General features: G+C 41.3%; 2 protein-coding genes across 3 annotated transcripts; both read left to right on the top strand.

Annotated features, from left to right (window-relative positions):
* The first annotated feature begins 879 nt into the window (after positions 1–879).
* MTRF1L (mitochondrial translational release factor 1 like) lies at positions 880–12,744 on the top strand. Its single transcript, XM_032101890.1, has 7 exons — positions 880–1,271; positions 2,634–2,713; positions 3,942–4,125; positions 7,910–8,073; positions 8,982–9,099; positions 10,913–11,049; positions 11,648–12,744. Exons 1-7 carry the CDS (start codon positions 989–991, stop codon positions 11,861–11,863), a joined length of 1,182 nt encoding a protein of 393 aa, XP_031957781.1. The 5' UTR covers positions 880–988; the 3' UTR covers positions 11,864–12,744.
* On the top strand, positions 12,136–20,597 carry FBXO5 (F-box protein 5). 2 transcript variants are annotated; one of them, XM_032101889.1, is made up of 5 exons: positions 12,136–12,153; positions 16,144–16,880; positions 17,198–17,288; positions 18,447–18,608; positions 19,866–20,597. In XM_032101889.1, the coding sequence occupies exons 2-5, from the start codon at positions 16,159–16,161 to the stop codon at positions 20,115–20,117; spliced, it is 1,227 nt and encodes a 408-aa protein (XP_031957780.1). In that variant the 5' UTR covers positions 12,136–12,153; positions 16,144–16,158; the 3' UTR covers positions 20,118–20,597. The 2 variants fall into 2 exon arrangements, with proteins under 2 accessions (XP_031957780.1, XP_031957779.1); XM_032101888.1 differs by lacking the exon at positions 12,136–12,153 and adding an exon at positions 14,220–14,300.
* The last annotated feature ends 6,801 nt before the right edge of the window (positions 20,598–27,398 follow it).

Here is a 27,398-nt window from a genome sequence, read left to right as displayed (position 1 = left end):
AAGGACACAACACTGACTCCTCCAATGATTGTAATATAAAATGCTGCCTAATAAAATTTTATGGATAGTTGCACATTTTTATAATAAAGTATATTCTTCAAACTGTTTTGAGTTAAGCCAAGAATCTCATTAATGGTGTTATCTAAAACAAGGTTAATATGCACTCATGGTCTGCATACCAGGAGGGATTTACCCAGATCATCCTACAACACACATCACACCACTGTTCCTAAATGGCTGCATCTTCACTGCCTTCCCACTTAAAATTTTGATATGAAAGACTGTATTCAGATCTGTATTTTGTAAATGGGTTGTCTTTTAGTCTCACCGCTAATCTCTGATGTGAAGGCACTGTCAATTGCCCTCTTTGTACCTCTGACAATTAATTAATTTTCTTTTAAGTGCTTAATGTTGCTCTGCTTTCATTGTGGGGTCATCCTTTCACAATATTTGCATGTTCCTTCTCAATGTACGTTAATTCTGAAGATTTCTTCTGGAGGGAGAGGAGAAGGTCTGCAAGAGTAACCTGGATATCCAAAGCCCCAGCTCACACTTCCCACCAACCTCACTTTCACCTATGCAGCCTTTAAAGCGCCCCGGTAGGAACCTCAGTACCCTCGAGGCTCTTGCTCAGAAGTCTTGCTATAAGCTTGGGGTCCCGACGATTTAGAGCGGTTTGAGCCTTTTTGATTTCCTTTTTTTTTTTGGTTCAGAATTACTAAAACTCCCCTCCGGGGCCTGCAGGGGGCGCTCGGGGCGCCCGGCCGGGGGCTTGAGGCGGAGCCCGCCCGCCCCACCGCGTGCCGAGGGAAACCGAACCCCTTCGGCCGTCTCCGATAACTTCCGACTACAAACGAGGCCACCGCCGAACCTCTTCGGCAATTTCCGGAAACCCGGAAGGGAGGCCGCCGAGCGCGCTCGGGCACCTCCGGCACGGCAGTGACGCCCGGGCGGCAGGAGGGCGGCCGCGCTACCGCCGCAGCTGGACATGCGGCTGCTCTCGCGAGCCCTTCGCCTGGCTCAAGGCTGCCGGGCGGCCGCGCTGCCCGCTCGGAGCCTCCGGGCAGCGCCGGTGGGATGGCCGCTCCCGCCGCGGCGCGGGCTGAGCGCGCGGCCCGGCCTGGAGGAGCTGTTCGCCGCGCCCTCCCTGCGCCGGCTGCTGGAGGAGCGCGCGCGGGGCGAGGGCGGGGCGGCGCCGCAGCTGGCGGCGCGCGTGAGGCGGCTGCGCGACAAGGAGCGAGAGCTGCGCGACACGCGGGAGCTGGCGCAAGGTGCGGCGCGGGGCGCGCGGCGCGCGGCGGGGTTGTCTTGCGTGCGTGACGTCACCGGGGGCGGTGCTGAGGGGGAGGGCGGGCGGAGGCCGGTTCATTTGCATACGCCGACGCGATTGGGGGAGCGGCCCCGGGGGGGCGGGCGCAGGCCGGTTCATTTGCATACGCCGACGCGATTGGGGGAGCGGCCCCGGGGGGGCGGGCGCAGGCCGGCGCGTGGCGCCGCGCGCGTCCCCGGGTGTGGGGGGCGACGGCCACGCGCGTGTCAGTCGGGGGAGCCCGGGGCGGGCCCCGCGGGCCTTCCGGAGGCACAGAGACGGCCCGAGCACAGGGCAAGGGCACGAGTGAGTGGGGAAAGTACTTCCGCCGGCATGGGAAGTGCTGATACTGGAAGAGCGCCTGTTTCATACAAGACGAAGATAACTAATCGGGGATAGAAAACTTCTAAAGTTTTGGTGGTGTTTTTTTAATCCATCTTTCCCTTGCTGCCAAGACAGACCAGCCCGCCTGCCTGTCTTCGTTTTGGCAGTCACAGACGTCAGCACCTGAATCTGCTCTCTCTTTGTATTTGACTTTGTGTTGTGTCAGTAGCTGCACACTTTTAGTTCTGCCAAATGATGGAATATTTTTTTACCCTGAATCAAACTTCATTTTGATAGCAGTTAGAAAACCAAAATGTAGAAAAGGAGTACTTTAGGATCGGTAAACATTCGTGAGATGATTAAATGTTGCCTAGAACTGTAGTATTCAGATTTCAGCATGCAATGATAGGGGTATTAGTCGTTTTAACAAAGAGTGCCGGATGTGGAGCCGCTGTGCTCTTTAAATCCCTGATGTTCTTGCCACACTTAAATACAGAAAGTAGTTTCTTAGAGCCATGGAATGGCTGGTGTGGGAAGGGCCAGTCCACCTTCCTGCTCAAGCAGGGACACCCACAAGTTGCTCAGGGCTTCGCCCAGTTGGGTTTTGAGTATCTCCAAGGATGGAAATTCACAACAAATCTGTGCAATGTGTGCCACTGTTTGACCACCAGCACAGTAATCATTTTTTATCATTGGCTCGGATTTTGCTTTCTGATGTTTAGGCAGAACTTCTTTTATTTCAGATTTTTCTCATGTCTTATACCTGCACAGGATTAGAAAACACTTCATATGTACTTAGTATCATCTTTATAGATCATATTAGTAATTTGATTTTCTGACAGGTTTAGTGTGTTGGGGGGGTGGGTTTGTGTGGTAGTTTGATTTTGGGTTGGTTTTTTTCTTTGGTAGAGTAAGTTCTACATGTGGTTATTTTTTCAGAAGGTTTTGTCAGAATGGCACTGATAAAAGTCTGAGGATTAACCATACTTAAATATTCCAGATGAGAACGAAGATTTCCGGAAGCTTGCAGAAACAGAAATTGCTTCCTGTGAAGAAGAGATAGCTGAACTGAAACAACAGGTTAGATACCTTTATAAAGCCTCTGTTCGCTTGCCATTCTTAAATTAACAAAGCCAGATTGTCTTCTTGGGGGTGTTGGAACTAGGTGATATTTAAGGCCCCTTCGAACCCAAACCATTCTATGAGTCTTGCCAAGATGTATGTGATAAATTCCTCTTCTCCTCCCCTCTGTGCTAGTTGTACTGCTCAAATAGTGTCTGTTAGATATGGAAAATGAAAAAATCAGGTGCTATAAAGACATCCTGTAAGCAAGTGCCCATTTGTACCTGAAAACTTTTCAATCAAAGTATCTTTTTAAGTAGGTGCTATAGTTTGTCTTGTCTGGGTGTACCTTTATGGATGTCAAGCTCTTTAGCCCTTGGAAATGTTAAGCTTACATAGTATCACTCACCAATGGTTTTGAAAAAATTTAATACTATGTAACTACTTTAGGCTGCTACTTTATATCAATTTTACAGCGTATGTATGTTATTTAACAGAAAAAAAAAATATCATTATGTAAACAGACTGTTTTAACTTAATACTACTGTTGAAGTAAAAACTGCTATAGTCACATTGTTTATTCCTCAGACAAGAGTACAACAGTCACCTTATAAATATTTTTTGTAAGTATTTATGATTCTGCCAAAAGAAGTCATCGTCTGTGGAAAGAACCATCACCTAATGCTAGTAAAAGATGAGGATATGAAAGCATTTGCAAATCATCCAGAGTTTTGATCCAGCAAGCAAAATTTTGATACAGTTTTTTCGGTTTTGATGTATCTTTCTTCTGCAGATCAGGCTTTTCTTTTTAAAATAAATAAAATAATAATACATTTGAGTTGTTCTTGAAGGACTGTGCTCCTGAACATCCATACCTTCTTAGCTCTGCAGTTGAGATGGAATTAAAGAGAAATCTGATTAGAAAGAAGATATTCAGTTGTCTTGCAAGAGCAGGCATGTGTCCTGAGGTTTATCCTCACAGTGCTCCTGATGGATTAAAAATTTCTGTGAAGTTCTATGGCTCTCGAGAGAGAGGCCTGTGTAGCTCCTGTGACTGTGAACAGACACAGGGAGCCTTCCTGCAATGGAGCATCACCCTTACACACCTCTGCCTGGTTGAAGCCTGTCCTCAGGGCAGGAGAGCACAGCCTAGATCAGTTACAGACTTGTCTGGTGTTTTATACTGTTTCAGGTGTGGATAGCAGTGCCAGAGAGGAGTCTTAGCTGGGTGCTTTTGTGTTCACAGATAGCGTTGCTTTTGATTCCTTCAGAAGAAACAGATGAGAGTGATCTTGTCTTGGAAGTAACTGCCGGAGTTGGAGGGCAGGAAGCCATGCTGTTCACCTCGGAGATATTTGATATGTATCAACGATATGCTGCTTATAAAAAGTGGAAATTTGAAGTATTAGAGTACTTTCCCAGTGAAATAGGTCAGTAATGAAAATACTGTAACTCCTTAATTCAAGTTGAAACACTCGTTCATATGACGTAATCTTCCTAAGGAAACTAATTTGCACTATCTTAATTTTAGAAGTGGAATATTGTTTGAATGTCTGAGTACAGTTTTCCTCAGCTTCTGTGTTTGGGAATGAAACCATTTCCGAAATACTATTAAAATACTAAAGTGCTACAAAGAAAACTTGTCTTTCAATAATTTCATTTCTACATTTTAAAACTATTGAAAGACAAGCGCTTGGCAGAAGGAAATTTAGAAAGTGATGCAGATATGTTGGTTTAGCTTTTTTTTTTTTAGAGATAAAGATTACGTAAACTTTACTTGACTACACTGTTCTTCTTAGTTACCTAATGTTTTAGTGTCTACAGATTAGTTTGGTGAAAGATAGAAGATCTGTCTATTATTGTGGCTCTATTAGCAGAAAGGAATCAGTTTTATTAAAGTAATTCTTGGAGTTTAATCTAAAACATCTTAAATTTATATGTAATATTATCTCATTTATAAAATAAGGAAATGAGATGTTTGGCTATAGCTCATCTGTAACAGCTGTTAAAATCTTTATTAGAACTTGATTTTAAAAAGTGTTATATATGTAAAATGTTCAAATAACTTTCTTTAGAGTTCTTAGCAAGTATTTTATTTCAAGTTGATGAACATGAACTCAGACTCCCTTCTGGTGTGGCTGCTGATGATTCAATTAATATACTTCTTTTAAAATTTTATGACACTTGAATTCTTTATTTTCTATTACCTAGATTTGTTAATATTAATAAATTTCTTGTATGGTCAAGAGGTCCTTTGCCAAGTAAACTGTTTTTACAGTTTGAGTGGAGGCAGGGATGAGAAACTTCGTGTTACAGTGCATCTTGTTGCTGAAAGAGCAGTCATGTCCATCCCTATTCATGACCAGGCAAATACTTTGTGAGGAGCTGAACCAGTTCAGCCTTCAAAGCCAGCAGAAATCTGTTTACTTACTTTTTTTAAAGTAAACAGAATGAACATTGTACAGGTTAGATTTCTGTAAACAGAAAAGAGGAAATGTCTGAGTCTTCTTTTTTTCACATACTAGGGGGAGAGGAGAGTTGCCCTTTCCATTAAGGCAAGACTTGGATCAGGTAAACCCCAGCAGTCACATGCACTTCACCTACAGAGCACAGTTTCAGTCAGCTTAAGCAAGGCCTGGCTTACCTTCTAGCCAGCTGTATGTTTCTTCTTTCTCAGCTCTAGCAGTTTTGAGGCCACCATGCTAACTGGATTAGTCCCCTGATTTGGCTTAGAAGCCCTGTTCTGGGATAGCTGTAAGTCAGGTCTGACTCAGCTTACAGTCCCGTGATTAGAAGAAAAAGGGAGTTGGGCTTGGCTACCGTTTTGGTAAAAGCTCAGTCCTTGGACAAGGAGCCCACATCCTCAGAGACAGTCTCATTAATGCCTTAAATGGGAAACTGAAGTTATATATTAACCTAGTATATATCCATCCATAGTTTCTCTTTGAAAGGGCTAGGTTTTTTTAATGCCTATATGTTTAAATATGTATATTTAAAATCTGTTTTGCTGAGGGCTTGTCTGTGTTCCAAAATTAACATTTAGGATGTGAATCTTAGGAAAAATAAAGGCAGCCCTAGCTTTTGTCAGCCTCATGCAGTGTATTTTTTGATTTTGCATAATCACATATTATTGAAACAGATGCTGGAAATAAATTGGGAGGTAGGGGCTCTATATGTGACACGGCCAATGAAATGGATGTTTGAACCCTCGGGTTCAAAGTGTCTGTGCTGCACTGAGTAAGAGTGGGGCTAAGGATGCTGGTTACAGTAGGCTGTTACATCCTACCCATGTTCCATTTTTATTGGTTGCATGAGCAAAAGCAAAGTCCTATCTTGAAAGGTCAAACTGCTTTATTTCAGAGAACTCCTGAATTTGAAATCTGGAGGTGAGCATGTATGAACAAGGTGAATGTTAAATAAAGCTGCAATAAAAAATCAGTTATAGTCAACTCTTAGATGACTTTATTGACCTACCCCAAGGGATGCCACTGTGTAAAAATAGCATGTTGAAGATTCAGAACACATGTTAAAGCACAAATTCACATGTCATTATTTATCCACTGCTTCTCACCTTGTAGTGTCAGGCAGAGACACAGGTGTGGGACTTTTCCCCAATATGGGTATAAGATCCCACGTAAAAAATTAGTGCAAACTTATACCCTTGTTCTGAGTAAATCAGATTTCAGGATAGAGTGGGACATTTTATATGAAAGGGGCAAACACAGTTATCAAGAGCTAACTATATTTGACAGGCCTACAACATGTCTGCCAGGGTAAAAAAAAAAAAATCATCAAGATTTCATTAGATTTAGCTGCAGTTCATAATAAACCTGTGTTGGTAATAGTCAGTTTGAAGCAGTATGATCTAAAATACCTGTCATTTGAACCAGTTTCTTGGTCATCATATGCTAAGCACTATAGGCATACACATCACTACAAACTTTAAAAGCAGAAGGACAAAAATGACGTGAAAGAGAAAGCCAAACTGCCTCTTCCTATCTTTCACAAACATGACTGTAATACAAAATATATTTTAGTAAAGTTATGAGTGAACATTACATTTCTGTAGAATAAAAACATTTGTGAACCTTGTCCATGGAGGAAAAAAACCTGGCCTGTGTTCTGGCTGATGACTTTTTCCTGTTCTGCAGGGCATTTTCAGATTTCATGTTGTCTTTATTTTCCTTTTTTAAAAAGCTGCTGTCTTGTCGGTATGGCTGAGTTCCTTAGTCTGAGAGATAGCCTTAACCAGTATTTCTGAGAAGTATGTACCTCTTCTTTTCCTCAGCTCTGGTTTCTTATTGCAAGACTTGAAAAACAATACTTTTTCAAGGCCACTTGTGTCTTCTTCAGTCATTCCCTTGGCACACCATCCACTGTGCAGAGAATGGGATCTGGGAATTGGGCTGCATTAAAAAAAAAATGGGTGAAAAATTATATTCATTTAAAGTGCCATCACTTCTCTGATCCTTCATTACACTGCACACCAATAAGCAATGAAGAGCAAGAATGTCATAAACTAGTAGAGCAACAAACTCTATCCCGAAGTCATGATTGCTTTGGCCTTGACTTCCAAGTTCCAAACTGTTCAATGCTTGTAGGATGTTGCTGCCAAGTGTTTTGCTGGAGGTATTGGTAAGAGGTGCAGGAGCTGGTGTTCTGTTCACTCAAGGAAAGCAAAAGAGTAAAACTAAATTAAAAGGCAAATGTGACACGAGTAGATGCATAGAGGAAAATGGATAATAAGAAGAGTACGAAAAGTACTCAGTTATACAGAACTGGGGTATTTTTCCCATTGAGTGATAAGGTTCTAAACTAACAATAAAAAAAAACTATGTTTCTGAAAGTGCCTTTCAAAATTTGATCTTTATGTGGACTAACTACTGGTATTAGAGTTCTATTGTGTTTTATGATTTTATGTGTACATGTATGTACATTGTTCATAGACAAATTTTTTACATATATAAAAAATTAAATTGGACTCTATATAAAATAATTGGACAGTCCTTTCCTTTTTGAGATAGAATGTGAGCAAATGGCTTTAGGATTGTCCTTGCATTTTTGGTGTAATTTTGCCCAAAAATGATGAATGGTAAATTCATCATTTTAAAAAACAAATGCCAGTGATGTGTAAATACACTGTTTGAAGTATAACAGCATAGTACCAACAGTTCTTCTTAAAGGTTTTGCAACTGTTTCTCTTCTGTGTTTAAGGTGGCCTAAGACATGCAGTAGCCAGTATAGCAGGTGCTGAGGCTTACAAATACATGAAGTTTGAAGGAGGAGTGCATCGAGTTCAGCGGGTACCAAAGACTGAAAAACAAGGACGCATTCACACCAGCACAATGACTGTTGCTATATTACCCCAACCTACTGAGGTAACATTTATCTTTTAGTATAACAGACATTACCAGGAGCAGTGTTTGATACCAAGTGTTTTCTGCCTCTTTTGTTATTCTCACTAAATGACTATTTTAATCTTAAATTTAAAGTAGGTCATATTTGTTTATTATTTTTATCACAGGGATGAAATAAAGAATTTCTGTCTTTTCTCATGATGATAATTTCAAGAAAGTCACCGACAGTTTACTTGACTATGACTTGAAAATTCACTGTGACTGTCTTGTGTGTTTTGTGGAAAACTACATTTTCTGCAAAGTAACAAAAGACTGAATCATTTTACCAGGCTCATAGATTACTTCTTTTAGCACTTCGTCTTTCCCATTTTTGTAGTGGCCTCACTTGCCTGTTCTAAAGTGTATGGGTAATAATTCGATCTTGCTATATTTGCTTGATTAAAACCAATAGACTAAGAATTAAAGCTTTGTTTTGATCTTAGTTTCATGTTAACCTAGCAGGTTGTCAGAGATGTCACTCACTCCTGTACTTTCTTGAAATTGTCTTGCTCCTTCCTCACAGAGACTTTTGCTCCACCACAGAGCCAGAAAAGGGAATATCTTCTATTTTATTTAAAAACCATCTGATCAAGCTCAAATACTGGTTAACTCCTCTAGAAGAGGATGCAGATCTCTCATAAGAGGGAGAAATTAGTGCTATGGGATGGTTATGCATTAAGTTATTATTTGGCTGATTTCTGGGGTTGCATCGTGATGCATTCCAATCTGATTACCAAGATTTGTTTATGTGAACTACAACTCATAAACGTTCAGAGGTTTGCTCTTGCATGAATGTGCCTTCTAAAGTAAACTGACTGTGCATATTTGATACCTGTCTAGAAAGAACACAATAAAATACTTTTTTTCTTTTTTTCTGTCTCCCATGACAGATGAGGCTGCAAATTAGTCCAAAAGATCTACGGATAGAAACAAAGCGAGCTAGTGGAGCTGGAGGCCAGCACGTCAATACCACAGATAGTGCTGTACGGATAGTTCACATTCCAACAGGTTCTGCTTCATTTTTTCTGTTGTACAAGATCTACATTCCAAAACTGTTGTCAGGATTTCCTTTGAAACAACGGCTTTATTTTCAAACCTGGGCAACAGTAGAGCAGAGGTTTTATGTAGTTTTCATGTCTATTCATACTACTTTAAATGCACCATCTTGTGCCCAGTCCAATTTTTAACAGTGAAGGCTACTGGCTTCAGTAGGTAAGCTATCCATTTTGCTATTAAACATGACACTCTAAAAGCATCCAGATCAGTTTCTATCAAAAAGTTATATTTAAGTTTTCAAATAGTGAAAATGACACTGAAAAATGGAGTAAGTTGAAATCTAATGATTTGCATTTTCTTGACTAGTCTCCAAAAGAGAGATTGCACTATTTCTATATTAAGACATTACTTTTTAATTGCAGAGTCTACTCAGGATGACAGCTCCCATTTGTCTGCTGGCTCCTTTCCCATAGATGACACACATAATTAGGAGGCCCATCCCTCTGGCTCAGGTTAGGAAACATAGCAGGGATAAGATACACCCTCAAACACTACCTGATTTTAGCTGTCCTATGGGGGCTTTTTATTGCCATTCCCAAGCCTTTTACTTCCCTTCGAGCAATCCACAACAGCCTTCTTGACTTTCGTTGCATTTTAACTTTTCCTCTTCTCTACTACAAACATTGCTCAGGCTTTACAGCCTCAGGGTAATCCCAAGTGCTTTTTATCTTCATGTATCCACATTTTTGCCACCCGTTTCTTTGTATTTGTTTAAAACATTAATCCATTCAGCACTTTTTGCACCACCTTAGTAAAGCAGAAGGTAAGCAGTGGAGAGGATAAAATTCTGTTGACTGTATGGTGACAAAAAGTTACTCTGGATTAAAAACGTTTTGGATTGCCTGCATGTTTGGATAAAAACACAACAAACTAAAGCCAGCAACTGACCTTAGTTTTTGCTGAAGGCAGTTATTAGGGTGTATTAGAGAAATCTTAAAGTGTATTGCAATTTTTTTGCAGTTATACATGGTTAATAGGGGAGTTCATACCTCACATTATCTCCTGACTTCTTCCTGTTCCACCTTTCCCTTCTTCATTTCTCTGATCTCTCTTCCCTTAAAACTCTCCTGTTACTACTTCTATTTTTCTCATCCAAAATCTTTTTATAAACCTTCCCCACAATCCAAAATGTTATTAATAAACAAGTCTTCCATAAAGTAATACTATGTAATCTTATAAAATCATCCTCTAATATTACCAGAGCTACTTAATAAATCCAAATAACTACTTAGCTTGTGCTGTATTTCTTCTCCCCGCTCCTTTTTTTGGGCTGTTGGTTTTGTGTGTTTTGGGCTGTTGGTTTTGTGTGTTTTGGGATGAGAAAGCACACCCTTTTATTTTTTTAAATAAAACAGTGCTGCCTTTTTTATATTCTGATCATATTCTATGCACTCACTATCTCATGTGTTTTACTGTTGCTTAAGTCCTACTTTTCCTGGAACTGTGGCCAAAATTTACAAGTATTCAAGGTGTCTTTTATTAGTCAAATCACATCACATATCTTTTATTTCATTATCTATCTGTTGCCCAGGTGAATTAAATTTCCACTGAATTAAATTTCTTGTCTTATGGCATAAAACACCTGTACAACTCAGCCTACACTTCTCTCCCAAAATGTATTATTACTCATTAATAAACCTGGACTTTTACATTCCCAGTCCAAATGTAACAGCCTAATGTAACATAATAAAAATCTTCCAGAAATTGCAGAACTCTTTTAGTATGTGCTAATCTGAAGTGCTAAATGTCATGATATTTTTGACAGGGATTGTGTCTGAGTGTCAGCAAGAAAGATCCCAAATTAGAAACAAAGAGAAGGCTATGCAAATGCTATGTGCTAAACTATACAACGCCAAACTAGAAGAAGAAACCAAAAAAAGAAACAGTGCTCGAAAGATTCAAGTAAGTTTAATTTAGTTGTGATATAAATCTGTACAAGCATGTGTTTTTAGGGTAACCCCTTTGTTGAACAGCAAATAGTAAATGGAAATATAGAGCAACAGGAGCCCAGGAAGGACTTACATGAGGCAAAAAAGTCATAGAATCATAGAAAGATTTGGGTTGGTAGGGACCTTAAAAATAATCTAGCTTCAACCCTCCTACCATGGGAAGGGATGCCTTCCACTAGGCCACTCTGGAGAGCAAAATTTGTGAACTCCCCAAGCTCTCTAAACAGCAACACTACATTTTACTTCAGCAATAAAGGTCATGTATTAGCCAGACTTAAAATTATGGTGGTATGTAAGTCCTAGAGATCCAGTGAAACAAACTGGATTGCAGCATGAAGAACCAGAATAGAATTAGAAAAAGATGCAGTAAAATTGTTCTTTTACATGTTTGAGAACAATTACTGCAGCTGTTGAAGTGATCTGAGTACTATGTAACTAACAAATTTTGTGTAGTCATGGGAGGAAGAGAAACCTTTTGCTTTATATGCTTCATCAATATTTCATCATTTTTGTAAGATGATGGTGATAAACTGATTCTTCTTCTTCAATAGATTGGGACTAAAGGAAGATCAGAGAAGATCAGAACATACAACTTTCCACAGGACCGGATTACAGACCACAGAATAAGCAGATCAGTGCATCATGTTGAGTCTTTCATGCTAGGGGAAGAAATGCTAGATGAAATGATACAAACTCTGAGAGAGTATGCTGATTATGAATCTCTACTGGAAATTATTTCAGAAAATGAAAAAAAGAATTCCTCCTGAACATTGTTCTTGCTCAGGCCATTACAACAGATGCAGACCTTGGTCTGCAAAGAAGTTTCTCAGAGCACCACCCAGAAAATGGAGCTTCTTTTCAGGTCATGAAAAACATCACAACTTGTTTCCTCATGACTATTAAACAGTTTTCTTACTTGCTGAGTAAAAGACTTTATTATCTTCATATAAGACATTATTGCTGCAGCAGTCCTTTTGAAAAGTAAATTTGACTGCACCAGAAGTAACAGCAGTTAACTTTTTCCACGGAGAAGATACTGATACACCACTCTCAAAAGGTATGCATGCATTAAAAAAGGAGTTATTTCTAGTTCCAGTTTTCATTTAAACTGTAGCTTAACCATCACACATCAGTGTGAAATAGCTTACTTGAGAGAAGAAAAAAAATCCTATTTTGTTTGAGTGATTGGAAAAAAGTGATAAATAAATGACCCCACTCTACCTATCTGCATATTTATTAATCACTTATATGTATCATGGGAGAGGGAGTCAAAGTGTACCTCTGTCATGTTTTCAAGGCCTTCTGGCCCTTATTTATAAATACAAAACAAGTTTAAGAATATCCCTTGTTCCAGAAAAAAAAGCCATGGATGCCAAGCGATGAATCATATGAATTGGTTTTGGAATGAATGTTTGTGTTCCTGAGTCAAAAATGAAAAGAATTGTTACAATATTGTTCACCTGATATTTTAGTATCCACTTGACTTCAGTTTCTCCTTTATGGTTTTGACTGTCCAAGTCATTGATTTTCTGAAGGTTACATGCTATGACTGGCATCTTTGGTTTTGTCTATTTATTTAACAGGGTCTTAAAACATTCGATACCTTTATCAGCTTTGTTTTCTAGTAAACACTGCATGGTGACTATGACTGAGTTCCAAATCTTTTAATTTAAGATGCATACGTTAACTTCAGATGGAGTGTGCACAAGATGAGGCATACATATTTCCTGTTGGTAAGCATGAGACCTAGGTCTGCATTTACTAGCAGTTTTACAACTCCCAACTGGCCCACAAAAAAGTAAAAAGAAACATTGACTCATTTTTTGTGTAAAATAATTAGATACTGATTGGAGCAGAAACTAGGGCTGAAGTCTTCGTTCTTACTAGATCAGTATTGTAAATAGAGAGTACTTGTGACAGTCCTACTGACTTGACTTTAACCAAGGCCCTCTTACACCAAGTGATAGATGGAGTTTGCTGTTCTTTCTTGCTTCAGCTTCATATTCCTCCAAACAAATAAGGGCCATTGATTGGGCCTACACACTGGACTACTGCATGAAACTTAGATAACTGTTTAGGTCTTTGTCACCCTAGACCTTCCCTGATGTTCCAGCTTGTAGCCTGTCTGGCCAGATCCTGCCTCCCTATTCTCATCTGGCTCTTGAACAAACACTAAATGTGTTGTTGCCTTGCAAGTGGCCAGGCTCTGATCAGTATGAGAAAAACCAGACATCATGTGGTTCTGGCAGGAAGCCAGAAGTATTCCAAACCCGTCATCTGGCAGTGCTGTACAAAGGGGGACTTCACTGTCCTCCTTGGCCTGTCATGGCAAGCTTTACTGTGTAAAGACTTGAAGTCCTGTGCTTGCTTTGTATGAATTTTAACACAAGGGATTTTGTCTCTGCAAACGCAGCCTCCTTGAGCTGTGAGCAGATTGCCTTTCCAGCAGTGGCAGGGATCCCTGCACTGGTGTCCAGTCAGCCTAGCTCCCAGTAATGCTCCTGCTCACTCTGCAACTGCTGGTAGCACTGGTCATATAAAATAAATACAATTCTTTTATGGGAAAGAGCCCAAATCCACCGCCAGACTCGAATTACAGAACGGTGAGGTTGGAAGGGACCACCGTGGGTCATCCAGTCCAACCTCCCTGCTTAAGCCTAGTCATCCTAGAGCACATGGCACAGGATTGCATCCAGGCGGTTCTTGAATATCTCCAGTGTAGGAGAGAATCCTCCCCCGGTAGAGGAGCTTTGCACGTTCGGAGCGTGCCAGGGTGATGGGAACATCCCGGGCGCGTCCATTTAAAAAAGCAGACGCAGATGCAGCTGGGCGCCAGGCTGTGCTTAGGCGGGTGTCAGTGCCGGGACGGAGCAGCCGCTGGTTCCTTGGGGACCAAGAGCGGTGTGGGGCAGGAGGGCGGGAGGAAGGGGCGGGCGGGAGCGGCCGCCGCGCGGGAGCCGCGACCGCGCCGCTCGCGTCCCTCCCTGCGGCCGAGGAGGGAAAGCGAGGGACGGGCCGGCTCCGCCCGCCGCGCCCGGGATTGGCCCCCGCCTCCTGCCCGCCTCCCATTGGCCGCGTCCCGCTCGCCGCCGCCTCGCCATTGGCCGGCGCGGTTTTGGATACCAAATTTAAAGTTTTTAAAAAGCGCCGGGCGAGAGCGGCCGCGCACTCACTGCCCGCGGCGGCGCCGGCGCAGCCCTGCAGGTGAGCGCGGGGTGGGCGGCGAGCTCCGCCGGGAGCCGCTGCGGGGCTCCACGGCCAGGGCTCTGCGGTCGGGCCGGCTCGGGGACAGCGGGCTCCGCGGTCAAGGCAGCGCGGTTAAGGCTCTTCGGCTGGGGTGGCGGGAGCTGCTGGCGTACGTGGTGGCGGGACTGTGGGGTGCTAGCGGCGCTGCGGCGGGACCAGACGGGCTGGGCACGGGGGTTCCTGGCGGCCGCCCGGTCCCAGCGCTCTCCCCAGCCTAGCCCCGCAGCTATCCCGCTGGCGGGACGGGACGGAGTGGCGGCGCAAGGGTGGCTAGGGAGCGTCTGGATCCCGCCAACGAGCCACGTATGGGGTGGTCCCGGCTGCTCGCCGCACTGGCGGGGCCGGGCCGGGCCGGGATGGGGATCGCAGCTCGGCTCCCGCCGGCGGGCAGCTGCGGGCGGGAGGCGCCGCGCCGCGCTTCTCCCGCCCGCCGGGCCACGCCGTCGGAAGGGCATCCCCTCGGCGCGCTCCTGCCCGCCCCGCCACCACCATTTGAGGAGGAATCCTCCAGTGCAGGGGAAAGGGGAGACTTTCGAAGGCGCGGGGTGAAGTTCCCGGGGCCGTGGGGCACGGCGGAGCCGGGACCTGGTATACCTGCACCGACCCGGGCCATCTTGAGCCCTGGGCGGGAGTAGCCTGACAGCGCCGCGGGGGCCCGCGGCTGAGCCCGCTCCTCCGGGGGTCGGGGCAGGCCCTGGTGCACCGAAACGTGATGGGGGGACATTTTCCAATTCATCAGGATTTCAGCCCAAAAGCTTCTCTGCTCGTTCGCAAGGAAGCTGGGAAGGGGAGGAGGAGGCTTAGGAAAGGCTTGTATTTTTCCCCCAACTCACACGATACAAAACCAAAAGCCTATTTGCTCCTTTCTCCCATCAAACGTAGGTACAAAGAAGGAACTTTGTCTCTAAATCTTTAATGGAATACATTTTTCTCATGCCTCTTTCCAGAACTGCTGGAAGTGCTTAAATCCTTTAAAATTCGTACTCAAATGGGGAATCTTCTATTTCCTACGGTTTGCAAAGTATGTTAAAATTTACTTTCCCCTTAGATTTAGCAGGGGAGAGATGGCCTCCTTCTCCCCTCCAGCCCTCGCCCATCCCCCCGCAATTGTTAATATAGATAGCACCGTATTTCGCGGGGGAGGGGAATGAAACAGGGCAAGAAAAGCTCGATTTCCCTATGATATCTATTGACCTCCCACCCTCTTGAAATCATGCTTGTAAGTAACCTTTATTTCACTCTGACCATTGTTTAAGGATAATTTGCATATACATGCGAGCACTCAAGTCTTTCCTGTGCCACCCAGCCTCCTCCCTTTTCAAAAATGCCAGATATCTGGCTGCAGCAGCAGCAGCATTGCCTCTGGTCTTGGATGCCAACTTCAGGCTTCTCTGGCCTGCACAGGCCTACAGTCACTCATGGACCCTCTGCCACTGGTGTCCCTTTCAGGGACCTCAAGTGTCTTGACTATGTTGCTACCTTTAGGGAAGGAAGTGGAAGCACTGGTGTGTCTCATCTATGCTGGTGAAATGGTGACCAAGTAAATCACCCAGTCAGTTTTCTTGCCCTAGTTATATGCAGCACAAAACTCTTGTTTTTTTGAGAAGATCTTACATAGATTTTAATCAGTGGCCATTCAAATCCTTAGTTCCACTAGTTGTATTTTAGACACTAGAGGGTGAGTTAGATAAAAGCATAAAATTCATAATGCAGAAGGGAAGCATGGTAGAGTCTTTATAAGAAAAAGAATTTGTGATCTAGTTTATGCTGTGTTTTAATACTGCCTTGTTGTTTCTTGCAGGATACAAACAACACAATGAAATCAAACCTTAACCGCTCTTGCAAAATGAAGCGTGATTGTGATTGTGTGTCTCTTCATGCTGGGTTTACACCATTGAGATGTGCTGTGGAGAAAACAAGGCTGGAAAAATCCTGCCCTTTGAATTATGAAGGAGGCTTTTGTAAAAGCTGTGCAGAAGAACATCAGAAAATACTCCTTAGTGACTCATACCATGCAGCCACCAGAAGTCTAGATCTTGAAGATGGAGAAAGACCCATACATAACAAAGAAAACAACCAAATAACCCAGAGACTTGATGAATGTATCTGTGAAATGGAGGCAATGGAAAGCAGTAAACTTCATGAGGACAGCGGTTATTCCTCTATGTTAAGTACTCCGTATGCTGATGCAATAGAACATAAGGATAGTTTACCTTTGGCTGGGAATCTCTGTGGCACACCAAAACATTGTCTCATGAAGAACCAAAATGAAGAACAGTTTTCAAAGAAGACACTATTGCCAGTAACCCATTATGAAGAAGTGATTTGCTCAACTTTGAAAAAAAGTGGCAAAAGAAATCTTAAGTCTTGGGCTGCTGTAGACAGAATTGTTTTCAAGGGAAAAATTGAACTTTGTAACTTAATTGGAAAGAAAATGGGGCTAGATAGAATAGACATTCTCACTGAACTCTTCCAAAAGAACCTGAAGCATATATTAGCAAATATTTTAAGGCATCTCAGTGAGATGGATTTAGTAAAGTAAGTATATTGATGTCATTGTATTTCACAAGGAAAGGAAAGGAAAAAAACCTAATCCGATGCCTTAATGTTTTATATATGGGGCTTGTGACATTTACTCAGTGTTTAGTATTATGTGTTAGTATATTAAAACATGAACAGGCAATGTAAGCCATGATACATTGGGAGAATGTCTTTTCCCTAGAAAGCAGATTAAAGACTACACCTGTGAACATATTCTATCTTTACATAGAAAAAGAAAGAGATTACAGTTATTCTTGCTCGTAAATAAATCCCTTTTCTAGGAGGCAACTGATATGTTTGTACTGTCGTTGCAGTTTTGCCAAAGTCAGCACAACATGGCAGAAGATTCTACAAGAAGATAAATGGATTTTCCAAATATATAGCAGAGCTGTGAAAAACCTTTCTGTAAGTTTCTGCACTGAACCCTCAGTGGCTTTCTGCTATTTCAGGTCTCCTCCTAGCCTTAAGAGATCACAGAAGAGTTTCTTAGATTGAAAACTGTCACTGGAGTGTCTGAGTTTGTCCTGTTAGGATGCCCTGTCTCAAGTATTGCTAGTTACATCAGTGACTTTGGGGACCCCAAGGAAGGTTGACTGAGAAGGTGACCCAAGGAGAGATGCAGATATTGTTAAGAGCTTTCACATGTCCTGTGTTACAGAGGAAGGCAGGAAGGAGAGAGTCACTGCCAGCACAGCCCTAGAGACTCCCAGCAGAGGCTTGGTTGCTTCAGCATTCCCCACTGATCCAGAAGGGAGAGAGACAGAGATAAACCACTCAGCTGGCTCTGTGAATCAGGTTCTCTGTTTATAGCAGTAGTCGCTGAAGTCCACCATGCCTGCTATGGAAAACTGAAAAGTTTTTTGCACTATGAGCTATTCCTAATGCCTCTTTGTCCTAAGAAATAAAAATTCTGGATCCATTCACACTAGCCTTGCATTTTATCAAGTCAGGACCCTTAAAACACTAGGAGTGTTTTTCCTTCTTGAGACAGAGAGAGACAGACAACAAACATAGGCTTAGGATCTGCCACAGGGTGAGGTTGTCAACCAGTTTGAGTTTTATGTGGTATTTTACAGTACTGTTGGGGTGAAACATTTGTACACCACTGAATATTCATCCCACAAAGTTTGATTTCTTCCATTCTGTTGTATGCTTTTTTGTTTAGCTTAAACTGGAAACTTGGTGGGTGGAGTGTATTTTTCACAAAGAAAGCTTCAAGCACTCCTGTTCACCATAAAGAATGGGAAGTACTGATATTTGCTTTGAAAAATTGATTAATAGGTTACATGTTCTGCCTAAATAATTGTGTTAATATGACAGTAGGATTACATAATACAAGATGGTTGGTTTTGAACCAGAAACTAGGGAGCTGTTCTATGCATTTATAACAGAAGTGACTCTGAAGGTTATGGTAAAATCAGTAGCACTCCTTGGTGTGATGCTTTATTATTGGAAACCTGGAGGAAGGATCAAAAATTACTTGTTGACTTATGTTAAACAAAAAACACAGTATCAGGTAAGTTCTCTTCTCAAATTGAAGTCTTTTGTTTTTCTTTTCATCAGAATGTCACTAAGGCGCCAGAGCATGCTGCAACAAGAGAGTATGTTCTCTACAGAGTGTCCTTAGCTTCCATTCAGAAAGCAGCCCCACCAAAAAACTCCAACAAAAAAAGCACCAGGTCCAAAGCATCTAAGAATCACAGCAGGCTCACGGAGTTTTCTGAGGTAACTGGTGATTTCCATTAATTTTTAATTTCTCACATGTTTTCTGGAAAACAAACACCTTGTAAAGTATATTTTTGAAAGTAGTATCACCAATTTCAAGTGCTTGTAATTATTAGCATGGCTGCCAAATTTTGTTTAGCGCACCTATTTTAAGACAATGTCAGAAGCTAAGTAGAGTATATTTATATACTGGGATGTTCTACATCCTTTTTTTTTTTTTTTTCTTTCTTAGGAATTTCACTTAGGGATTTTTTTTTTGGCTTAAATTTTGTCTTGGTCAGATATGAAAAAGTTTAGTCATTCCCTGTTCATTTCCATGGGTTTATAATGAATCACATGTTTTTCAGACAAGTAATATCACAAAAACTGTCAATTTTACCTCAAAACTGAGGGACAATTAAAAAAAAAAGGACCAAAGATTTAATAGTTCTTAGTTCCAATCTTTAGAAAAATAAGCAATGTGTATTTCTTTTTAGTCATTTTATGGGTTTTTTTGCCAACTAATTATCTGGCATTCAAATGACTTTTTAAGCTACATATTTACAGTGTGTAACACACCTGGAGTTGTCAATAACTGCTAACAGCCTGTTTCCCTTCACCTTGTTATTTTTCTTAAGCTGTCTTTTTTCCACATACTTGCAATGTAGACCTGCACCTATATCTTGTAAGACTTTTAAAAATGCTTGATGAAAGTTATTGCCTGTTAATAAGCAAATGATTTTCCCAACTAGAAAAAGGTTTCATGCTGAAGCTCAAAAGTCTTAGTCTGCAAATTGGTGGAATAAGAGAAGACGATAAAAAGTCATTGGAAAATATGATCAAGATTAATATTATTATTATAGGACTTTGTAGCACTAGGAATGTAAAAGTACAACTGTTTAGTAGCAGTCTAAAACTTTATTCTTGTTATATGTCTATACACAACTACATCACCATCCTTGAATGAGGTTTGGAAGATTCGGGAAGGCTGTTTTTCTTACTGCTTTTGATTTATCCTGTCCTTTAACTTTTGAATTTTAAGAATACAAAATTGGCTGCCTCTATTCCAGTACAAAATACTTGCAATTATAGACTGATTATTCCTGTTCAGTCTTCATCAGAATTTGATGCAACAAAAATTAGGCTAAATTTTTAATTTATCCCTCCATATTAGGAGAAGTTATAGTATGTTTTGTGGCACTTAGATAATATCAGGAAGTATTTGGAGAGTGTATTTACCCCCTGCTCATGATTTTCTGTGTATGCTTTTTCCAACAGGCTGCCAGGAACTTGAAAAACACTGAAAGCCTTAAAGCTTGCCATCGCTGTGGCTCACCTGCCAAGTATGATTCCTACCTCCAAAGAGCAACGTGCAATCGTGAAAGTTGTGGCTTTGACTTTTGCACCAAGTGCATGTGCAGCTACCACAGCTCCAGTGACTGTGTGAGCAGCAAACCCGTGAAACACAACTCTACGGCAGGGCCGCTTCCTGGGACTAAGAAAAGCAAACAGAATCTAAGGAGATTGTGATCCATCCCTCCCAATACAAATTGGCAAATGGCCCGTATAAGTTATTTTTAATCATCCACAAAAGAGAAGGCTTTCTGCTATTCCATATTAATAAAAATGGTTAATTCTGTTATTCCTCTACCATTTAATCATCCTGTTCAGAAGGGTTTTAAAAGCATTTCTAGTGCTGTCAAGTGAGGTGAGTGAAGCCCCTTTTAATGTGAAAATATGAGGGAGACTAGATTTTATGATTTTTCAGAGCTTTGCCTTTGATTTTAAAATGTCAACATTCATAATACCATTTTCTCTGATGGTTTCTCTTCTGTGAAGCTTAAATTGCTCTTCCTTCATTTCTTTCAGAAAGTGCAGCTTTCTTTGAACCTTTCCCAAGTTTAAAAAAAAAAGTACTGTATGTTGGCTATACTGCTAAAAAATACTTTGACTTTTTTTTGAAATCATAAGCTAATTTTAATATTTGTATATATTTGTAAATATTATTCATATTTGTCTTGTAAATGTGAAAATAAACGACTATTCTCAACAACTTGGTTGCCAAATCTGGCCTTCCTGTTTATCGTCCTAAAACATTGTTTCTCATGCTCTCTTTGCAGGTTTTCTAGTATGTGCTTCTTAAAGTTGTTGATTTAACAAAGTGCAAGTCCTCCTGGGTTTGTGTAAAATGTACTGAATCAATTGTCATCCTGTATTCTTGCAGCTTTACCTAAAGGCTCTTAGCAGTAATTGCCACTAGTGTCAAAAGTGCCAACACTTCCTTTTCATTTCAATGGAAATTTTTCTATTGGCTGAACTTACGCTGCTGTTGCAGAACTAGCTCACTGTCAGTAAAATATTCGTGATCCCACAGTAAAGAAAGGCAAACTTTTGAGAAATAGACTAATAATTTTGTGGAATTATCTGGGGTGGTTTTTTCCCCTGTTGGTAAGTAAATAGCAGACTAGGACGATGGAGCTGTAGGTCCTGCTTCTTGAGCTATAGTGTAGGTAGTGACAGGATAAGTGGCAATGGCTTCAAAGTTAGGAGAGAGTAGGTTTAGAGACACTGAAATGGGTTTCCTAGAGAAATTGTGCATGCTCAACTCAGGAAGTGTTTATGGAGCTCTGAGCAACCTGGTCTAATGAAAGGTGTCCCTCTCTGCAGCAGGGGAGTTGGAATGAGAGAGTGAGGATGATGGGTGTTACTACTAGTAGGTGCCCCAACCAGTGCTGAGGAGAGTGATTTATGCGCCAAAGGTGTGAAAGTCTGTAGATGCAGATCGTTGTTAATGTCTCTGCTGAGCCTATCTTGGCCCTGCCTTTGATATGCAATCGGTGTGAGTCATACCTGGGGCAAGAGCACAGCACTTGCCATATGGAGATCGGTACTCCTCAGGTACTGCAGCTGTTGTCAAAAACCACTTCCAAACTCAGCGGTTGGCAGCTCCAGTGACTTTGCAGGAATGTGATAAGCTTCTTACCCACACTGCATTTGCCTTTCAGATCTACAGAGGGTGATAAATACTTGCAGGCTGCCAGAGTCTCCTGCCTGGCTGGTGCAAGTACAGATTTCTTCCAGTTATTTGCTTATCTCTAGGAATGGCTCTGCCTGGTAAGGAAGGGCGGGACATTTCTCTGCTCTGTAAATTGCTGTGTCTCGAAGCTGTTCCCCTCCATCTTGAACAGCTGTGAAGACAGATTATCCCTTAACTTCATCCCAACCTTAGCTGGGAGACAGGCAGAGGTAGGCATTTAGGACTTTCTGAAATCAATATTGAGTATCTGTGTTTTGCAGCTCTTCTCTCTTGCACTTACTGTGCTGTCCTGGAAAACCCAAGGAGCTACTCGAGGTGCTTACACCTTTCTGCAAATCATTAAAGGCAATTTCAGCTCTCACCACAGCAAGGAGAGAAGCTGAGGAGAAGTGCCTGATAGTGATGATAGAATCACCTGTATGAACAGGGACAAGTTTGGATGCACTTACCAGTTTAACATATCCTCCAGAAGAAGCCTTTGTGCTCTGAGGACCGTGGAACCTGTAAGAATAAAAACAAGAAAAAAACAGCCCTCTTACTTCAAGTCTGCAACTGCTGGCACCTTTGATGCCATGAAGATTTTTTGCCTTTTCTTTTATACCCGTTATACCTTTTTACAATTTCTGTATTCCTAGTGCGTTTTCCCTAAATTCTTGGACTTCTTTGTCAAGCTAGGAGACTAAACATTTTAGAAGCTTTGTAGTTAGGGATCAGTGTGCCCCAGACCCCAAGGTCTTCTCCAGAACACATTCTGTAAACTAAGATAGAACCATCCAGGGGAAGGTTCCTTGGGGAGGGGGGCTCACTTGACCCTCTCATTGGGTAATCTCTGATAGATATGCTAATTAGTAAGACCTATAATGATATACCCGATCTTTTGGGGATAGACTCGGCAGGGTGCATTTCGATGCATATGACCTGGACGTGTGCACCTAAGGATCCTTAAAATAAATACCAAGGTAAAATCCCTTTTCCCCTTCTAACCGTGTTTGGCTCCTGATTTTAAGACCAGGAAAAGGCATCACCTTAGCCCAGCTGGTCACCTCAGAGCCTGATTTCTAACGTGTGGCAAAACTGCAGCATGTGCCAGATGTGCTCACTAGCCAAAGGTTTCACTGTAAGGAAGCAAAATTTAAGCATGTTGAATGGGTTAAAAAAAAAAAAAAAAACAAAACAAGAAGTGTAAAGTCATAGCTCTGTCAGTGACCACTCTCAAAAAAGTTCTGTTTGTTTAGCCCTAAAACGTAAAGTTTGCCCTGACTAGGAGAGTTTAAAAAGAAGGAATCTAGATTAAGTTTCTAAATAAGAACTCCCTTCCCACCTCCTAAAGCCAAGGACTGACACCCCTTTTGAGGAAATTATACTGGAGTTTAGGGATTTTTTTTTAAATGAAATTGTTCTGGAAAGGGAAAACCACGAGATGGTGCTCTTGTCTCACTCACTGCGTGAAGCCGGATTCATTGAGCTCTCTTGCAGTGGTCTCTTGCGGTGGTTCCCTCCACCTCTGCTAACTGTAGCTGTAGATCTAGTTACTACAGTCACGGGGAATCAGATTACATCTGCAACTAAAAGAAGAGAACCCAAACCTTGAATTCAATTACTGATTTTAACATTTATTTCAAACATATTTGTCTAGGATATGTACACATTTGCTAAACCTAAACATATACAGGTGCCTTTCATAAAAGCTTTGTCATGCTGCAAAATGCATGTGCCTTCTTCGAGGAGTGATTAACTGCTCTAAACATGACGTTTACTTTGCCCACCTTGTGCCCCCATAGTGACAACTGGAGAGCAAAGTCACCACTCCTAAGCAGTGAGTGCAAGCTGTCCTGTGAAGCCATCAGAGCATGTCTGGAGCAAGCAGCAAAAAGCTTTACCTGGGATTGGACAAGGTTTTCCTGATTGATGGAGGTTTGGTGAACACCTCAGCAGCATGACAGCTGTGGTGCCACCTTGATGTGTCTTCTGGCAGGAGCTAATGGTGCCAACTTACAAAATATCTAAGAAGCACAGCATGCATATGTCACTTCTTGTGGAGTGCCTCCACTGTGCTTAGGAGGGGCTGGCATCTTGAGCTGAAATGCCACTACCTGAATGCAAGGATGGATCAGGCCATTACTGTGATAGATGCGGGATTTTGGAAGACACTTGCTGTGATGAAAAGATCCCCCTTCTAATATATTTGAAATTTGGAGTAGAGGATGAGGATTTACAGAGATCGACAACTCCTGGATTGTCAGTCTTTACCTAAACATGTACAAAGTGTCAGGTCCACTCAGTTTTAGTATAACCTTGTCAGAATGGTTTCTCCTCTGAAGTAGTCTGGGGGAACTTAAGGATGAAGGTCAAAACATACTGCTGATATTCCCAACAGAAAATAAAAGCAGCTAGGTTCTATGAGCCTACTGGCACATGCAGAAATAGTTGTAAGATTCAAAAGGTGGAACAGACGTTGTAGTGGCCACTGAGATGGTTCAGCAGCAGCTGAGGTCTTGTACCTTAAGGTTTAATATTGTTTTGCTTTTTGCATTCCGAGCTGCCCACATGGTACCTCAGTCCAGCATTCTGTCTGCAGCGTTCAGCCAGATGCAGTGTCAGGGCCAGCCCATGGCCTGAAGAACAGCCCTGAGGATGCCCTCTGGCCATGCAGGTGCATGGCTGGAAAGAGGAGGGGAACCCTGCCCCTCCACTGCCCTATTTCTCACCTCATAAATGCTAGCTTTTGGGAGGTGCCAGTAGTACTGTTGCCCTTGGCTGGTGTAACTGTGCCAGGACAGGGCTGAAAAACAAAGGCCTCTGGGCATTTGAGGTTTCCTTGTAGCCAGACCGTGACAGTAATGGTACATACTGGTTTGGGGTTAAAAAACCTCTCTGGCTTCCTCAGGCCCCCAAGTCAGACCCACACTGAGAGGGTCAGGTGTGCCTCTAACTTAAAGTATTTGCTGTGGGCATATAAAGGCCAGGCAGCCCTCAGCTGCTGGTAGAAGGACTGGGCTCAGGAGACACTCCTGCATGTTTCAGGAGGAGGTGCAGCTTTTCCAGGGCTAATGCATGGCAGCTACAGCTTCACATGAGGGACTAGGGATGGGTACAGCTGTGGCGGCCACCACCTCCCAAAACTCCCCTCTGCTTTCTGCCCATGGCAGCTCTGTGCCCACCAGAGAGCGCAGTACCCCTGCTCAGCAGGGATGAAGGCTGCTTCCAGAGGCTCCACTGGAGCTGGCTTATGCATGAATCATAATACAAACGTGGCACAAGAGTTCTGAGACTTACTTCTTGTGTTTAGTGTCATTTTCTGAGGGTCTACCTCAGTTCAGTTAATTACACTGTACAACAGATTTTTGTTAGTCATATGTAGATCTAATTTTCAAGATTGTCCCTGGGTACCAAATTAGCAGAGAAAACATCAACTGCAATTTTCTTACAAACATACTTTAAACACCAGCTGCTTGTAAAAATGCGTATGATGTCTCTAAATTAAAAAGCTCTGTGTTGCTTTAAAAATACTTGCAACAAGTAGCATAGAAATACATTTACTCTCTGCAACATTTACTTATGTACCCATGGATACAAAATCTTTGTGCCAGTAGGAAATCCAGAAAGTTTGAGTTGTTTCATGTCCCTTTCTTTCTTTATTCAGCAGGAATATTACAGGACGTCCAATCTCACTGTATATATTTTAGTAATGGTTTTGGCAAAGTAAGCAGTTCACTTTTGTTCTGACCTCCTCACCTCTGTTAAAGAGCAGTTATAGCCTCAGTATTTGTACTTGATACACAAAGGTAAAATATAAAAAATAAGACGTCTCAATGTCCTACACCACTACCACAGCCCCACCACTCTGCTAGGAATTAACCATGCAGTAGATAACAAGTACACTTTTTAGTATTTCTATTTATACTCTCAGCGTGCTAATACTCATATTCTCTTGTCAGTACTGATAATCTTCACTTTTCTCAACACTCTTGTAAATAGCTTATATCCTGAAGACTGACTTTCATATAAAGATTAAGACAACTCTTTTACTGCTTAACATATCAGAAAAGAAGACATATTCTTTCCTTGGAGTTACAATCAAAAGCAAAGTTTTCACTGTTCATACAGAATCCTTTTTCCTCACTATAGCAAGGTTTTCACAAAATTTCTGGTGTAGACGGTAATTCACTATATTGCATTATGTTTATGTGCCAGTCTCAAATATTATTAAAATTCTTTCAGATTTCCTATCCATAAAAATTGACACTAAAGCAAATTAAATGCCTTTTTTGTACTTATTTTACTGCATATCAATTTCTTAAATTCTGATGACCAAATTCAAAGGTACTGGTTGTGCATGTTTTTGGAAGATTTGTATTTTATGTTACCTGGTGCTCAAACAAGCAATGAAACTTCTGGGAATGTGAGTAGTCTACGAGAGACTACTGGTATAATTCGTTAATGTTTGAAACTGAGTTACTTATTGATTAAATAATATATTGAGATATCCAAATATAGATATACAAAAGATGTTGTATGAAATTATAATACTAGGCTCAGCTCATGCCTCAAACACCTTTAAGACCAAGCGAAGATCAGGTGTAACAAATATCTTTATTTTTCTTTCTGATAGGAAATTCACCTTTTGAAGCAACTTTTTACTGCAGGTAAGTGATGTACACTTCTACAGCCCTCCTAAGTCTACATCACATATTCATTGCTTATGCAGCTGATAAAAACAGATATTTAGGCTCCTGTATAGAACCAGGATAAATATTTATCACTGCTAACTGAGATGAAATAGTTGTCATTCCGAGTGAAAATACCTGTGACTTGACCAGTGGATTAGGCTTCCAATGTTTAACAGATGTTAATTATGGAGAGGATGGTAGAGGGTAAATATTGCTTTTCCTTTTCTATCTTTCCTGAATAAATTAAGTATATGATTTAATATGGGCTTACAAGGACTATAAGCTAAAAAGAAACAGCCATCAGCTATATTACTATTTATTTCTGTTCCTTTGATCTTAAATTAGTAGATTTTTTTTCAGAGAAATCATTAAATAAAATTGTAAAGTTCAAAAATATTTCTGAATGTTGTCATTGCCATAAGAACAGAAATTCTTTCTTACAAACCAACTAAGTTTTCATTCAGGGAATAAGATTCTCCTGTTCCAGAGTTATCTGTATACTTAACTCTAGTAACGGTTCACAGAAAATTTAGTCAATTTCAAAACAAAATATGTTACACATGGAAACTAGAAAGTTTCTGTAAACTGTAATGCTAGGACCTAGTTGCAAGTAGGGACATTATATAGTCATTTTTTTGAAGTACTGAGTTTAATTGCAGAATTTCAGACTTGTATTTTTGTCCCTGTTTCAAAATGTAAAGTGTGTTTTATTATTTTTTTTTTAATTTCTAACCTTATTAAAATATATAAAGAACATGAAGGAAAACTGCAGGTATATATTTTTTTCTGATAAGTTGCACTTTTGAATGTGATTTTAGCCTCTTTTTTTGCTTTTCCATTATCTCAGACCCTTTCAGAGAAAGGGAGAGAGAAACATTATGCCAGCTCTTTGTTCAATCGGTCTTTTACTTTTACTAGCATTTAACAGAAATTTCTGTGGGAGCTATGCTGAAAAGATATCAGTTGTATAAACTTGTGAACAGCAAATCATGAAAGTATGAAAAATAAAATATGTATGCCATGTCTTTGTTTCTAATGAAAAACATACGAACTAGAAATAATGTAATCTGGCTTTCAGTTTGTAATCCAGCTTCCTAGGGTTAT

The sequence above is a fragment of the Corvus moneduloides genome, chromosome 3 (assembly GCF_009650955.1).
Source record: "Corvus moneduloides isolate bCorMon1 chromosome 3, bCorMon1.pri, whole genome shotgun sequence".
NCBI lineage: Eukaryota > Metazoa > Chordata > Aves > Passeriformes > Corvidae > Corvus > Corvus moneduloides.
Note: the sequence above shows the minus strand (reverse complement) of the source record. Positions and strands in the feature narration are given on the sequence as shown.

Bases quoted from the DNA above. Each gene is read 5' to 3' on its own strand.
- MTRF1L (XM_032101890.1), top strand. From the start codon at position 989: ATGCGGCTGCTCTCGCGAGCCCTTCGCCTGGCTCAAGGCTGCCGGGCG. The intron at 1,272-2,633 runs GTGCGGCGCGGG...TAAATATTCCAG, and splicing joins CACGCGGGAGCTGGCGCAAG to ATGAGAACGAAGATTTCCGG. The intron at 11,050-11,647 runs GTAAGTTTAATT...CTTCTTCAATAG, and splicing joins ACAGTGCTCGAAAGATTCAA to ATTGGGACTAAAGGAAGATC.
- FBXO5 (XM_032101889.1), top strand. From the start codon at position 16,159: ATGAAATCAAACCTTAACCGCTCTTGCAAAATGAAGCGTGATTGTGAT. The intron at 16,881-17,197 runs GTAAGTATATTG...CTGTCGTTGCAG, and splicing joins AGTGAGATGGATTTAGTAAA to TTTTGCCAAAGTCAGCACAA. The intron at 17,289-18,446 runs GTAAGTTTCTGC...TCTTTTCATCAG, and splicing joins GAGCTGTGAAAAACCTTTCT to AATGTCACTAAGGCGCCAGA.